This window comes from Peromyscus californicus, unplaced genomic scaffold (genome assembly GCF_007827085.1).
Source record: "Peromyscus californicus insignis strain IS unplaced genomic scaffold, ASM782708v3 Scaffold_7__1_contigs__length_154581171, whole genome shotgun sequence".
Classification (NCBI taxonomy): Eukaryota; Metazoa; Chordata; class Mammalia; order Rodentia; family Cricetidae; genus Peromyscus; species Peromyscus californicus.
This window is the reverse complement of record NW_026294595.1, coordinates 101,301,946-101,317,466: the sequence shown is the minus strand read 5'-3', so window position 1 is coordinate 101,317,466 and position 15,521 is coordinate 101,301,946. Positions and strand designations below refer to the sequence as shown.

The 15,521-nt window shown below is 36.6% G+C and overlaps 1 protein-coding gene across 5 annotated transcripts in view; it reads left to right on the top strand.

The window, feature by feature from the left end:
- The window catches only part of Trpm7 (transient receptor potential cation channel subfamily M member 7), a 98,930-nt gene that overhangs the window by 27,781 nt on the left and 55,628 nt on the right, over positions 1-15,521 (top strand). For all 5 annotated transcript variants that reach the window (XR_008214845.1, XM_052723049.1, XM_052723048.1 and 2 more), the window contains exons 3-9: positions 131-169; positions 1,057-1,255; positions 6,515-6,728; positions 8,900-9,024; positions 10,058-10,229; positions 12,677-12,851; positions 14,453-14,576. Coding sequence is in view for 4 of the 5 variants with exons in the window: in XM_052723049.1 (XP_052579009.1) it covers positions 131-169; positions 1,057-1,255; positions 6,515-6,728; positions 8,900-9,024; positions 10,058-10,229; positions 12,677-12,851; positions 14,453-14,576 (1,048 nt within the window). In the remaining variant the exon portion in view is untranslated. The remainder of the gene's footprint in view (positions 1-130; positions 170-1,056; positions 1,256-6,514; positions 6,729-8,899; positions 9,025-10,057; positions 10,230-12,676; positions 12,852-14,452; positions 14,577-15,521) is intronic.

Below are 15,521 nucleotides of genomic sequence, written 5' to 3'. Positions count from 1 at the left end.
ATGGTATCACTGAAATTAATTATATAATATAGTTTTCCTTTGTTTCATACTTTTGTATGAATTTAATATAGTTTACTTTAAAATAAATGTTTTTTCATGAAGTAATAATTTATCTTTCTGCATTTTATAGATGTCTTCCAGGATGTCAGATATGTCAGCAGCTTGTCAGGTACGTTTAATATGCGTTGCAGAAATTTTGAAAAATAACTGATATATGAGAAACACTCACTAGGTATAACACAGTGGGATAAAATTCACATGTTCTAGAGTAGTTTTAGGTAGCATACTATAACTCTTTCTGCTCCTGCCACAGGTAATCATTTTATCACCCTTCGAAAAGATAGGTTAGTTTGCATTTTCTTGAATTTTGTGTGCTTGGAGTCGTGTAAATACATTCATTGTGGTGGTTGGCTTATGTCACTGGCAGCATGATTTTGACTTTCATCCATATTGTGTCTATTCAAAGTTCATCTCATTCTATAGCTGAATATTATTTCTCTTATATACCACAATTTATAAATGGCTTACACTAAATTTTTCATTATCATATGCTATTGTACTTGTTCTATTCCTAGTCTGTGGTTAAAAAAAAAAAACAAAAAAACGTAGAATCAAAAAGTCAGACTTTTTATGTTCATTTTAATCCAGTTTTTCAGTAACTTAATTTTTAAATTTACTTTCTAATTAGCTTACAAATGAGCAGGTTTCTTTACAGCATTTTCAGACATGCACAGTTTGGGTTATTTCCCCCCATATCCCTGTTCCCCATGCCCTTCCCTTGCCAGTCTTCCCTCTGTTACTGTTGTATCACAGGGATTCTGTTACCCTTCCTACCCCTTTCCAGTCACTCTTAATTTTTTGAAAGGTCTCTTTAATTTAATTTATTTATATTTCAAGACAGAATTTCCCTGGCTGTCCTGGAACTCACTTTGTAGAACAGGCTGGCCTTGAACTCACAGATCTGGCTGCTTCTGCCTCCAGTAGTGCTGGGATTAAAGGTGTGTGCCACTATTGCCTGGTGAAAGGGTGCTATATGCTCTTGCTTTTTCTTTTTAGGTGTTTCTGTGGTCGTTTGGTCAAGCAACATGCTTGCTTTACTGCAAGTCTTGCCATGAAATACTCAGATGTGAAATTGGGTGAACATTTTAATCAAGCAATAGAAGAATGGTCTGTGGAAAAGCACACGGAACAGAGCCCAACAGATGCTTACGGAGTCATCAATTTTCAAGGGGGTTCTCATTCCTACAGAGCTAAGGTATGTCACTTATTTGGTTTATTTTTTATTTCAATTATCTTGTAATACGTGTAGCACCAAAACAGAAAGTAAGGTTCAGTGCATATATTAAAGTTATTTATATGGTTGACATAAGTGCAGAATTATTGTATTTTTATAGATCAAATCATTTATCATTATAAAAAGTCTTATTTTAATTCTGTTGAAAGAATCTGTGTTTTCTGAAAGGAGAGCTAAACCTCCTTTCTTTCCTTTCCCTTTTAAACTCTTCTTAAGGTAAAAGACATCATTTTCTAGGCATTGAACCTGTCACAGTGTTACTTGAGAAAGCAAAGTACAAGGATCACTTGAGCCCACTTTTGGCATCAGTCTAGGTAGTATAGGAAAAGCCTGTCTGCTAAACAAAATCAAATCTCCAAAAGTATCTTTTTAGTAGCTTGTATAGATTATTTTTTAAAATTAAATCTTTGTATTTGAGTTTAAGTTTAACCATCATAGTATTACCTATCTGCTTGTCTCCCTATTTTTCCTTATCCCCTTGTCTTATTTTTGTTAAATAATTTTTTTTGTTATTGGCTTCCTTAATTCATACATTATCTGTTCTTTAGTGTGATCTTGTAATAAACACAGTTTTTATAACTTGCTCTCTGTTAAATATTAACCATCTCTCATTTTTACCACTCTACAATGTAAGAACTTTCAGAATATCTGTAACTGCATTATTTCTCTTATGACTTATATGCATTTGTTGGCGGGAATTTAAATTCTGTGTATTTAAAAGTTCTGTCATGTAATTGTTAATCATTTACATTGACATTTTATAAACTTTGCATTGTTCTTCCTCCTCCCTGTCTTAGGAAAAGTAGTGCATATTCATCTCCAAGTTTTCCTGTTTAATCCCATAAGTTCTTACTGCTTTTTAGCTGACTGGTTCCTAAAACATATGTTCTTTGTTAATGTTTCCTACTCTTTGTGTACTCATAGTTAAACAGGGCAGTAAGTGCTGCTGATGAATTAATTGATAATTGAGTATAAATAGATAAATGAATATTTGTATTAATTTGTGTGAGTTATAATGCTAGTACTATATATCACAAAAATTTTTCAAAATTTAAAAGCCATTTGCTATTTTATATTTTTAGGAATGTAAATATTGCCTAATTTATGTAAATTTTTGTTGGTTTTTTTTGTTTTTGTTTTTGTTTTTGTTTTTTGAGACAGGGTTTCCCTGTGTACGCCTGGCTAGCTTAGAACTCACTCTGTGTAAGGAGTCTTTCTCTGTCCTGCCAGCCAGCTCCTAAATAATGACAGGGAGACTTGTATTAATTATGAAAGCTTGGCCTTTAGCTTAGGCTTGTTTCAACTAGCTCTTTTATAACTTAAATTAACCCATTTATATCAATATATATTCTATCATGTGGTGTTACCTGTCTTTCCTCTTGTACCTCCTGTTTCCTCTCTGTGTCTTCTGATGCCTCTCGTGCACCTATAGTCCTCTTTCTTTCCCGAGAAATCTGCCCTATACCTCCTGCCTAGGTATTGGCCATTAGCTTTTTATTGCATCAATTACAGCAATATATCTTCACACAGTGTACAAATATTCCACATTTCCCTTTTTTTTTCTAAATCAAAAGGGAAGGTTTTAACTCTAGCATAGTAAAACTATATACAATAAGAACAGTTATCAGGTAAGAATTAAATTTACAATGTCCAGACTATTTATATTTGGCAAATTTGGAGAAAGTACTGTGTTATCTATCCTATCTTAGTGAGTCTAAAGTTTTATACCTAAACTATCATAACTTATATTATCATCCTAATAAGTATCTTTTTAAATAGCTTAAGTTTTTATGTTTCTCAACCTTATAAACTTTACATCTCTTATGTAAGTTTTTTTTCTGAATTTGATAACAAGGAAAACTGTAACTATACCTATCTGGTCTTCAATTCCATCAGAGCCCTGAGAAGGATATATTATTACCTGAGTAAACAGGAAGTGCAGAGAAAGCAACTTCCAAAACTATAGAAATGGCAGAAACAGCTGACTGCCTGGACAGTCACCCAAGGTTCCACTGCAACGTTGGGGCATCCTTCTTTGGCATATAGACCTAGAATATCTGATAGACTTTTTTGTGAATTAGGAATTTTGAAGGACTATCCTACCTTGTCTTGGCAAATTTCGGCAGCTGCTTTCTTTGTGTCCTGCTTGTCTGGTTTGGACAACATACTGTCAGCAGTCAAGACAAGGGCAGTTTCTTTGCCTAGTGGCTAACTTTGCCACAAATGAAAACAAACTCTATATGGAGGTTCTTTGATGCCCATCATCCTTTTTTGAAGTAAATTGGTGCTGCCAGGAGTTGACATGTCTCACTGTCATGAAAAGTCTTAGATTATTAAAACATTTTAAGTGCTATTTATGTAGGTCTTTAAAGTGTTTGAAGACCATTTATCTATTTAAAATATATCTCTGTTTGTTCTTGAAAAGATACCTAACATGACAATAAGTTTGATTATTATGGATGACTAACTACTAACCTGTCTTTGTTTATTATCCTACATAGCTTAGCTTTCAAGGACTAAAACTTTACGTTTTTAAATGAGCTGCATAGGCACAACAATACTTTCAACAAGAGTAGAAAGGCTGGGTGATGTCTTTGGAGGCAGAGGCAGGCAGATTTCTGTGAGTTCAAGGCCAGCCTGGTTTACAGAGTGAGTTCTAGGACAGCCAAGGCTACACAGAGAAGCCCTGTCTCAAAAAATCAAAAAACAAACAAGAGTAGAAACATATATACATTTAACAAAAATAACCTTAAATTTGTATCAATATACAAAAATCTATACCAATGTAAAATATTGAGACTAGTAGTTGGTCAAAAGGAGACTCAATAATCTACCCTTTTATCTCATCATTTTTGTGTTCTATGCCCCCTTTTTCTCTTCAGAATGAGATCCCTGAATCTAACCTCCCTGTTTCCTCCCTTACCATGACAAGTAACAATTTGCAACCAACCCCCCAAACAATGACAAACATCCATAACCCACCAAATGACCAAAAACCACACACTCCACCTCTTGTGAATGTGGGCGTCACGTTCTCTAAACTGCTTTCTGTTTGAGTGTGATGGCATCTTTTGGGGACCCTGAGAAAATTGGGATAATAATGGTCAAGTCGTGGGAGAGCTAGCTGAACCATCTCAGCTAGCAGTTTTGAAGTTGTTCTGGATGTAGAATTTTGAGGAAATTGCAACAGTGGCATTCTGAGAGGCTGGATCTTCCAGGCTATTTCTCTTTATTGGTGTCTGGTCCTTTTTTGTCTGAAAACACAAACTTTTCAAGGCAACATATATTTCTTCATTAACACAAGTATAGAATATGCAGTATGCACAAGTCAGTTAAAGATGATTTTTTGTTTTATGTTTAAGCAGGTAAAAGGCATCTGTCAACTTAAGTCCATTTGGATTGTATAAGCAAACCTCTATTCATGCCATATGAAAGGATGGCATGTAATAAGTCATGAGGACTCTGTAGCGAAGAAGATTTATCGTGTCTCATCCAGTCTCAGAGCTGTTCCCATATCAAGGGATCAACATGTCATATCAACATGTCATCTGTCCTGTAGTCTTCTCTCTCCTCTCTCTCTCCTCTGTCCTCTGTCCTCTCTCCTCTCTCTCTTTTTCCATGTCTGTAGCCAGGATTTTCAGGAGTTCTCCCCAAATCAAATCTGATCTTCATTAATTTTGAAGAGAACCATAACTTTTTGTTTCCCATGGAAACAAAGGCATTACCTCTCCCCCAATGCAACATATTTTTTGACTTCCATTTTAAAGTTAAGACATTCTTTTTTTTTTTTGGTTTTTTTTTTTTTTTTTTTTTTTGGTTTTTCGAGACAGGGTTTCTCTGTGTAGCTTTGCGCCTTTCCTGGAACTCACTTGGTAGTCCAGGCTGGCCTCGAACTCACAGAGATCCGCCTGCCTCTGCCTCCCAAGTGCTGGGATTAAAGGCGTGCGCCACCACCGCCTGGCAAGACATTCTTAGAATATATAGATTGGTTTACTTTAGCAGTTCCTTTCATAATCCAGTGTCTCTCAGCAGCTGCTGTTCTCTCATCAGCATTCAAAAAATTTAAAGTCTTCAAAGCACCATACAGGATCCAGATGCCCTGTGCATTTTCCATCCTTACATGGCGCGTATGTGTGTGTGTGTGTGTGTGTGTGTGTGTGTGTGTGTGTGTGTGTGTATATATATATATATATACACACACATTATTATATGATATATTATTACTTTAATATATATTACTTTACTCTTTCTTTAAAGACTTTATTATTATTTTTAACCTTTTTTTTTATGACTGTCTATTCTCATTTTTTGCTGTACCTGTTTTAGAGGTTTTCTTGGTCTGGACTGCTTTGCTGTACATCTGCAGCCTTCTCTGACTGTGCGTGCCAAGCCTTAAACCTGCTTGCTGCGTGGCTCTGAGCTGGCCACTGGCTCTGTTCTGCTCAGGTCTGTGAGAGCCAAGCCTTATGTCTACAGCACCAGCTGGGAGCAGCATCTCCAGCTCTGGGAATTTGCTGAGCCTATGCTGTTTCTGCTTAGCTCGATGGCTGCTCAAGTGCTCACTGTACAGCAGCCACCGTCTCTTAAGTCGAAAGCACTAGGTTACTATAAAGTGCTGCTTTTTTTTTTTTTTTTTTTTTTTTTAAAGTTTTCTCAGGCCTTATGTGGAAATATGTGCCTGCAAGTTGGGCCCCATATGTAACAAGTCTTTCTCTGTCCTACTAGCCAGCTCCCAAATAATTATACAGAGACTTATATTAATTATGAAAGCTTAGCTTTTAGCTTAGGCTTGTCTCAACTAGCTCTTAGAACTTAAATTAACCCATTTATATTAATCTATTTTCTATCACACGGTGTTACTTCTCTTCCATCTGGTACATCCTGTTTCCTCCCCATGTCTCCTCCTGCATGCCTATAATCCTCCTCTTCTTCCTTTCTTTCCCCAGAAATCCAGCCTATACATCCTGCCTAGCTATTGGCCATTCAGCTTTTTATTATACCAATCATAGCAGTAAACCTTCACAGTGTACAAATATCCCACAACAACTCTGTAGACTGGGCTGGCCTCGAACTCCCAGCTATCTGCCTGCATCTGTCTCTCAATTGTTAGGATTAAAGGCATGTGCCACCAACCCTAGGCAAGTAAATTTTTTGAATAACAGATAATGTTGCATTATTAAATCTGTGAACATTGTTATTTTGGCCCTTTGTTCATTTTAGTATGTGAGACTGTCATATGATACCAAACCTGAAATCATTCTGCAACTTCTGCTTAAAGAATGGCAAATGGAGTTACCCAAACTTGTTATTTCTGTACATGGAGGCATGCAGAAATTTGAGCTTCATCCAAGAATCAAGCAGTTGCTTGGAAAGGGTCTTATTAAAGCTGCAGTTACAACTGGAGCTTGGATTTTAACTGGAGGAGTAAACACAGGTAATATGAACACTTTCAGTTTTATTAAATATATTTGTCAGTCTTTCATATCAGTTAGGCATTTGAAATAATAAATTATAAATATATTTGATTCTTCTATTAATCTATAATCCTTGGTAATATCACTGGTAAAAATAACTTAATCTGCTTGGTTGTCATTCAGGCCATTAAAACACACACTTTAGAGCAAAAGTTGGCAAAGTTAACCTGTATGCCAAATCCAGTTTAGTTAATCTTTGTTCGTATGGGTAAAATTTTATTTGAACATAACCACATTCATTTGTTTATCTGTTTGTGCTACAATAGCACAGGTGAATAATTGTAACAAAGACTAGTAAGTAAATACTCAGCACAGTCAAAATGCTTACTGCTTGTCCTTTACAAAAATATTTGCTGACTACTGTAAAGCAAAGTGTTACCGTTTTCTGACTACTGATACACTGGTAGAAGAATGATAGTCTGCTCCTTTGGTAGTGGTAAAGGCGTTTCCTTTGCCAGCAAGAGAGATGGCTCAGTAGGTAAGAGTATTGGCTGTTCTTGCAGAGGATGAATTTTGTTTCCAGCACTCACATGGCATCTCACAGTTGTCCAGTTCCAGGGAATCTGACACCTTCTTTTGGCCTTGTCAGGCACAAGGGACATATGTGGTTCACATACATACATGCAGGCAGACTTGTATGCACATAAAAATAAAATTGTGGAAAAAAATGGCCTTCAAAAATTAATTTTTTTATCTCTTATTCCCCCTTCATTCAAGATCTTTTGTGTAATGTTTAAACTTGGAATTGAAGGAGGATGGGTTAATTTTAATGATTAAAGTGAAACATAATTATTTATTTAAATCACCTTAAGTATCTCATTGATTCATTATTGATAATTATTTATTGAGCCTCATTGTTACACATTCTTTGAGCTGTAGTATATATATATATATATATATATATATATATATATTCTTTAAAATAGACACTTTCAGTATTATAGTGGGGGATATGTATGCAGTAGGAGGATAATTTAGATATGTATATATAGTATATTAGATGATCAGTGCTATGCAGAAACATGGGATAAAGAAGCACCATCTCACAGAATGATAGACTACTATAGCTGTTTCCTTACATTACCCATACCTGAGAAAAACCACCTTTAAAGAGAGGTACTGTTTATTTTGACTCATGGTTTTAGAAATATCAGTCTGCCATGGTGGGACGAGCATGGCAGGGTAGAGAAGTTCATGCCATATTGGCCAGGAAGCAGGGAGGTTGAAATATAAGGAGCAAGGACATGTCTGTAGAGATTTGCTTCCTTCAGCTTGGCCCTATCTCCTACCCTTCATGACCTCTAAATAATGGCATTGTACTATGAATCCATTTATCACATCAGAGCCTCCCTGATCAAATGTGTCTGGAAACATCAGACACCCAGACCTGAGCTTTACCAGTCTCTTCACTTCTCAATTCAGTCAAGTTGACAAGAGTAAGCAGATTTTTACTGATAAGATGACATTTCAAGAAAGATGAAAGGAAACAAAGGAACAGAAAAACTTAGGGCAGAGCACGGAGAGATGAGAAAATCACTAGTGTATTGTAATATAAGGGGAAGTAAGCAATGAGTGTTGGTTAGAAGTTCTTGGGAGATGGTAAAGCATGGTGATATGGAAGCGCAGTGGATCACGGGTAATAGACTGATAACTTTTTAAGGTCTTAAAAGCCATTACAAACATTGTGCCTTTACCTCTTGAATAAAAAGTGAAGGTTTCTTAAGGTGCTAATTGGTAAGAACAAAGATTACTTGAATGTGTTTTGAAAATAAGACTGTAAGCAAGGAAGGCAGTGGGAAAAGATCAGTGAAGATGTTATTTTCTATGTTTTATATGAAAGATGGGATCTAATATGTTACAAGAAGCAAACTAAAAGATACATCAGTTGGTTAGGACCAGGACTACTTACCAGTGTGATAGGATTCAGTTTACATGTGTTTTGAACAGTTGCAATGGATTTGATATTGTGGGATTTTGTTTTGTTAATCTATTTGGTTATTTTACATTTTTTGTAAGCTTGGCTTAGGATCTTACAGCCTTAGAATCTTCTGTTTAAAGAAACATCGTAAATTGTAATGTTAGAAGGTAAATACAGGGTTTTTCTAATGGTGAATAAATTTTGTATGAACAGGTGTGGCAAAACATGTTGGTGATGCCCTCAAAGAACATGCTTCCAGATCATCTCGAAAGATTTGCACTATTGGAATAGCTCCATGGGGAGTGATAGAAAACAGAAATGATCTTGTTGGGAGAGATGTAAGAATGCTTTTTGTATGTCTTAAATTTGAGCCTAAACAGAAATAATGTTGGCCGACTTGATAGGCTATACTATACTTTAACATTAAGTTTAAAACAAAAGTTCCAGTGGCCTTTTTCTGATCCTTTGGAAAATGCATTTATCAATATAAATGCTTATAATAGTGTTGGTACTTTTTGTTTTCTGTCTTTGATGTATGTAGAATGTTATTTTAACATGTTTTCCATATCATATTAGTATTTGTAGTTGATTTTTTTGTTTGTTTTTTGAGAGCCCTGGCTGTGCTAGAACTTGCTCTGTAGACCAGGCTGGCCTCGAACTTAGAGATCGGCCCTTTGTTTATAACATTAATGATTAATTTTGTCATTAAGATTAGGAATCAAATTACAGTATTTTATTTGAATAAGTTGAAGATGTGAATTGGTTTATAGATATTCATCACAAGCCTATTAAAATAAAACTAGCTGGGTATGGTGGCACAGGCCTTTAATGCCATCGTGAAGCAGTGGCGGCAGAGGCAGGCCAGTCTCTGAGTTCAAAGCTAGCTTGGTCTATGTGGTAAGTTCCAGGCAAGCTGGGACTATATAGTGAAATCCTGTCTCAAAAAACAAAACAAAACAACAACAACTGAATTATGGAGATCATTTTCGAGTGTTATTAAATTTCTAATGTCAGTTTGAAATGGTTGTATCTATGCTTTGGAAAATAACACTATCATGTTTTGCTGTTTTCTTATTGTCTTCTGTATTGTACTTTACTCACTAAATAACCTTATAGTTTATTAGCACTGTATATATACTTCCTTACTGCTCCATTTGCATGTGATGATAAAAAGCATCATTTTGCAGAAAGGAGCAATATGTAATTATGTGGTTCAATCTGTTACTCATCTTCAAATACTTAAAAGCTTATGCTTTTTCTTCATATCTAAATGAAAATAGAATGATACCTTTTGTGGGTCACTTCAGAATTTAACTTACACTGAATTACATTCAGCTGCCTTCCATTGACTCTTATTTTGCTCTTGTTTAGGTGGTTGCTCCTTATCAAACCCTATTAAATCCCCTGAGCAAATTGAATGTTCTGAATAATCTCCACTCCCATTTCATATTGGTGGATGATGGCACTGTTGGGAAGTATGGGGCAGAAGTCAGACTGAGACGAGACCTTGAAAAAACCATCAATCAGCAAAGAATTCATGCTAGTAAGAAGGTCACAGATTTGTTACTGTTTAGTTATTCAAAGCTGTATTAATAGCCAGTAGCATACTTGAAAAGTAGCATGCTCTTTGAAGTAAGTACACCTTTCTTTACATAGCAAGAGAACCTACAAAGCATCTAAAAATGGCTGATCTTAAACAAAATGGTACGACCTAAGAAAAGGCATCTCAGGCCAAGTTGCATACTTAGGTTTCAAGGCCAAATCCAAAAAGAAAAACTTTTGTTTGTTTTTAAACTTTGTTGCTATTGGAAACCCCTATAGCTCAAAGTAGTTAATAACTAACAGCCTTAATGTGTGATAATTATTATTTTGTTTGTTTGTTTGTTTTCCGAGACAGGGTTTCTCTGTGTAGCTTTGGCACCTTTCCTGGAACTCACTCTGTAGAACAGGCTGTCCTCGAACTCACAGAAATCCACCTGCCTCTACCTCCCGAGTGCTGAGATTAAAGGCGTGCGCCACCAACGCCCGGCATGTGTGGTGGGTGATTCTAATACGTATCTTCAACATTCAAGATAGTGGTGTATGCCTTTAATCCCAGCACTCTGGAGGCAGAGGCAGGCTGATCTTTGTGAATTTGAGGCCAGCCAGGGCTACACAGAGAATCCCTGTCACGAAGAAAAAAGAAAAAAAAAAGGGGGGTGGGGGGTGGGGGGGTAGGGAGGCAGTAGTGATGTAAAAGGAGCAAGCAATACCAGTAAGAATGAGCTTTGCCTAAAGTTTATCAAGTGAGCCTGTATTGCTGTTGGCAAATGAGTCTTCAAAGCTGATGTTCTTGGAACAGATTTTCCTTTCCAACTGTGACTGAACTTTCTTCTTCAACCTCTATATTTTATTACAAGTAGAAGGAATTCTATAACCCTAGTACACCAAGAAGATGAACTCTGATGCTGTGATATAGAAATACAAAAATTACAGAAGAGCATACATAGTAGAGTCACAACGTTTGTGTAAACCAGTAATTTAAAAAATATTCTTGGACTGGATAAATGGCTCAGTGGTTGAGAGCACTTGTTACTATTGCAGAGGATCTGAGTTCAGTTCCCAGCACCCACATGGTGGCCTATAGCTGTCCATAACAACAGTTCCAGGGGATACAGTGCCCTATTCTGACCTCAAAGGACGCTAGGCACACATGTGGTGCACAGACCAACATTCAGACAAAACACTTGTACACATAAAGGACATCTTAAATAAAAATAAATACAATTATTCTATTTTATTACTTCCTCTCTCCCTGTGTGGGGTGACTGGAGGTCACAGGATAGCTCCTGGGAACTGATTCTCAAGATCTGCTGTGGAACTTGGCAGTTGAACTCATTGATGCTTTGCTTTGCTCACTGAGCCGTCTTGCCCACTCTGAGAACTAGTGATGTTTTATAAACCTATACTTAAAGTATTTTATGGGGGGCTGGAGAGATGGCTCAGATGTTAAGAGCACAGACTGCTCTTCCAGAGGTCCTGAGTTCCCAGCAACCACATGGTGGCTCACAACCATTTATAACGAGATCTGGTGCCCTCTTCTAGCCTGCAGTCATACATGCTGTATACATAATAAATAAACAAATCTTTAAAAAAAGTAGTATTTTATGTTTTGTCACCACACTTTAGGTTGTTGTAAAAATGAAAAGTAGCATTCTTCACTAATTTCTTTCTTTTATCTTGTAGATGTCTTAGATTCTTTTTTTTTTTAATTTTATTTATTTATTTAACATTTATGGGTGTCTCATTTTCCTGTATCATATGTCTGTGCACTGTGTGCATGCCTGGTGCCCACAGAAGCCAGAAGAGAGTGTCAAATCCCCTGGGACTGGTGTTAAAGCAGGTTCTGAGTTAAAGATGAGTTTAAGCATGTGGGTGCTGGGAATTCAGCCCGGGTCCTCTTCGAGAACATTCAGTGCTCTTAGCTGCTGAGCCATCTCTCCAGTCCTGGTCTTAGATTCTTATTGAAATTAAATAAAAGTAGATATATATTAGAAATTCAACCAATACAGTATTAAAATGTAAAACAAGCCCCACATGGTGCTCTTGCTTGTAATCACAGCTCTCAGGAGGCTGAGACAGGAGGATCTTATATTCTAGACATGCCTGGGTTACATGACAAGACTTTCAAAACTAAGAAAAAAACAAAGAAACTAGGCATACTAAGCCACAAATTAATCCTAATACATAACTTACCAAGAGCTCAGTTAATAAATACACAAAGTTTATTTTCAGTAAATATGCACATTCTAGTTGGCACTAAGTCATTTTTTGAATTTCTGATTTTATCACCCAGAACAGATTTCAGCGATTAAGTGTTTAGTGCTCCGTTGTATGAGACTGACTGTTACTAACATCCAGTGCATCAAGAAAAGCCAACTGTCTCATAAGAAATAAGATTAAATTACTGAGTTTTGTTAGATTTACTAATTAAACTTTTATCCTTTTCAGGAATTGGGCAAGGTGTTCCTGTGGTGGCTTTGATATTTGAAGGCGGGCCAAATGTCATCCTTACAGTACTGGAGTACCTTCAGGAAAGCCCCCCTGTTCCAGTTGTTGTGTGTGAAGGGACAGGCAGAGCTGCAGATTTACTAGCATATATCCATAAGCAGACAGAAGAAGGAGGGTGAGTGTAGAGTATAGCAGACTTTATAATATATTAGAGTCTTGTAGTTTATGCTGTACTGGACTCCTTTGTCTAATGAACATGAAAATTTCAGATTGAATAAAATACTTTGTTCAGACCTAAGGCAGTAGCTTGTGTCATACACTTTTGGAATGAACTAAATTTTGGTCATCTTTAGAAAACAATGATTGCTTTGGAGACATACCTTTGACCTGATAGTTTAATTTAAAGTTTTTTTTTTTTTTTTTTTTTTTTTGGTTTTTCGAGACAGGGTTTCTCTGTGTAGCTTTGCGCCTTTCCTGGAACTCACTTGGTAGCCCAGGCTGGCCTCGAACTCACAGAGATCCGCCTGGCTCTGCCTCCCGAGTGCTGGGATTAAAGGCGTGCGCCACCACCGCCCGGCGATAGTTTAATTTAATGTAATGGTTTCTACAGGTGAACACTTGTATAGAATTTCTTGTTGTAGGGTGATTTGTACAAGCAAAGGACATAGTGTAACATAGTGTAACATCTACCAGAAGAAGCCTAAATAAATAAATTTTGGCATATCTGTACAGTGGAATGGTTGTAGCTGAGTAAAGATGGAACCTGTGTGTTAAATTTCTGAACATTAGCAGTTAACTAAATGGGCAGATGATGTATGAGTCTGTTTCCAGAGGAGGAGATACCTGTGCTCGCCTACAGCAGCACATACACCCAAACTGGCATGCATGTGCAGAGAGTAGTGTGCCCTTTAGGCCAGGATGACATGGGAACTTGTGAACTTTCACTTTTAAGAAGAAAATTACTCAAATTACTAAAAAAAGATTTTAGAACATGTACGTGGAGTTTTTCTGTGTCCTGGCAGCTGCTCCCAAATAACCACAGTAAGATTTATTATTGATTATAAATGCTCAAGCTAATAGCTCAGGCTTGTTACTAGCTAACTCTTACAACTTAAATTAACCCACTTATATTAATCTACTTTTTGCCACATGGTTTTACTTCTCTTTCACCTTGCATCTTCTGTTTCATTTCCATGTCTTGCTGGCGACTCCGCTGATACCACCCTTCTTTTTCCCGTGTCCTTAGTCTGGTTCTCCCGCCTAACCTTATCCTGTCCAGCTATTGGCCTGTCAGCTTCTTTATTAAACCAATCACAGCGACATATATTCACACAGCGTAAAGGAATATTCCACAGAACATCACATTTGTTGACTTTTGTGATTCCTGAAAAGAACTGAAGTGAAACTAGACCAACAGAGACTTTGATCATGAACTTCTCCATTTTGATACTTTGAGCTGTGTAAATGTGTCCATGTTGAAGACACCTTGGTAAATTGTTTTATAAGTCATAATATAGAATTATCCTTATGATACCTTGTAAAATCTGAGTACTAATACTACACCACATACTTTGTTTAAAACATTCACAAAATAATTTGAAGTGAAAATACTCCATTCCTTTTCTTATGCCATATATTAATAATGGGTGTCTCAGGAAGTTACTAATTAGCATTACTACAGAACCTTCAGGAAACCTTGCTTGAGTCTACCTGTACTTCGTTTTGATCCTACAGAGAGGGTGAAAGTGAAATAAGTTGTTTTTCTTCTTCTACCAGGAATCTTCCCGATGCAGCAGAGCCTGATATTATATCAACTATCAAAAAAACTTTTAACTTTGGCCAGAGTGAAGCAGTTCATTTATTTCAAACGTTGATGGAGTGCATGAAAAAAAAAGAGCTTGTGAGTAGATTTTAGCAAAATAAATATTTTATTTCTTTTAAAGCACATTCTAATTCATACAATATTTTACTTTTTAGTTTGTGTTTTAAGTTTTTAAAGCTGTTCTGTCATTTACTTACCGATCTCCAGCTGACTGATGGCATCTAAAGACTAATTTTCATATAGTGTTGAGACATTGTATTTATTCTTTTAAAGGAATTTTCATAACTGAGTCTCAACTGCCTATGCTTAGTATTTAAGAAGACTGCAGAGGAATAAGCAGCATGGCTCAGTGGCTATAGGTGCTTGCCATCAAGCCTGATGACCTGAATTTGTAACTTACCTGGTGTAAAGAGAGAACCAACTGTTGTTAATTGCCCTTTGCCTTTATGTGGATGCTGTGTGCAAACCACACACACCACCACCACCCCACCCCTGCACACACCCACAAAGGAGAAGAACTATAGTTGCTAGTGGCTTCTCTAACTAACAAAATGTTTGGGAAAGTATTTTAAGCCTTTTACTCTGTTGAAGACTACTAGATTAAAGGTCTGTGCTGCTTCGTTTCATACATGTAAACATAGGCTTATTTTCAGAGATAAAAGTGTAAGTTTTGTAAGTAGATAGGAACATGGAATTGCTGTCGCTTCTTGATCTTTGACTTTGATCAAGTGCTGATGTGCATTGTCTGTCATTGCAGGCTTTGTTCTCCTTGAAATGAAGGTAGTTGAACACTTTGTACTTTTGTAGTAATCACCTTTTACTTTTTGAAAGTACTTACGTAAAAGCTTCCTACATTGCAGGAATTTTCCTCAAAAGAAAAAAAGGAATACATTAATCACTTGAATAAATTCTCACTCTGTAGAAAGAGCAACATGATTTGTCCTGATAGTAATCTCTAACCTCTACCCACAAACTGCTTAGTCAGCTGACAGACATAAGATAGATTAAAAAGAAGTGATTGTG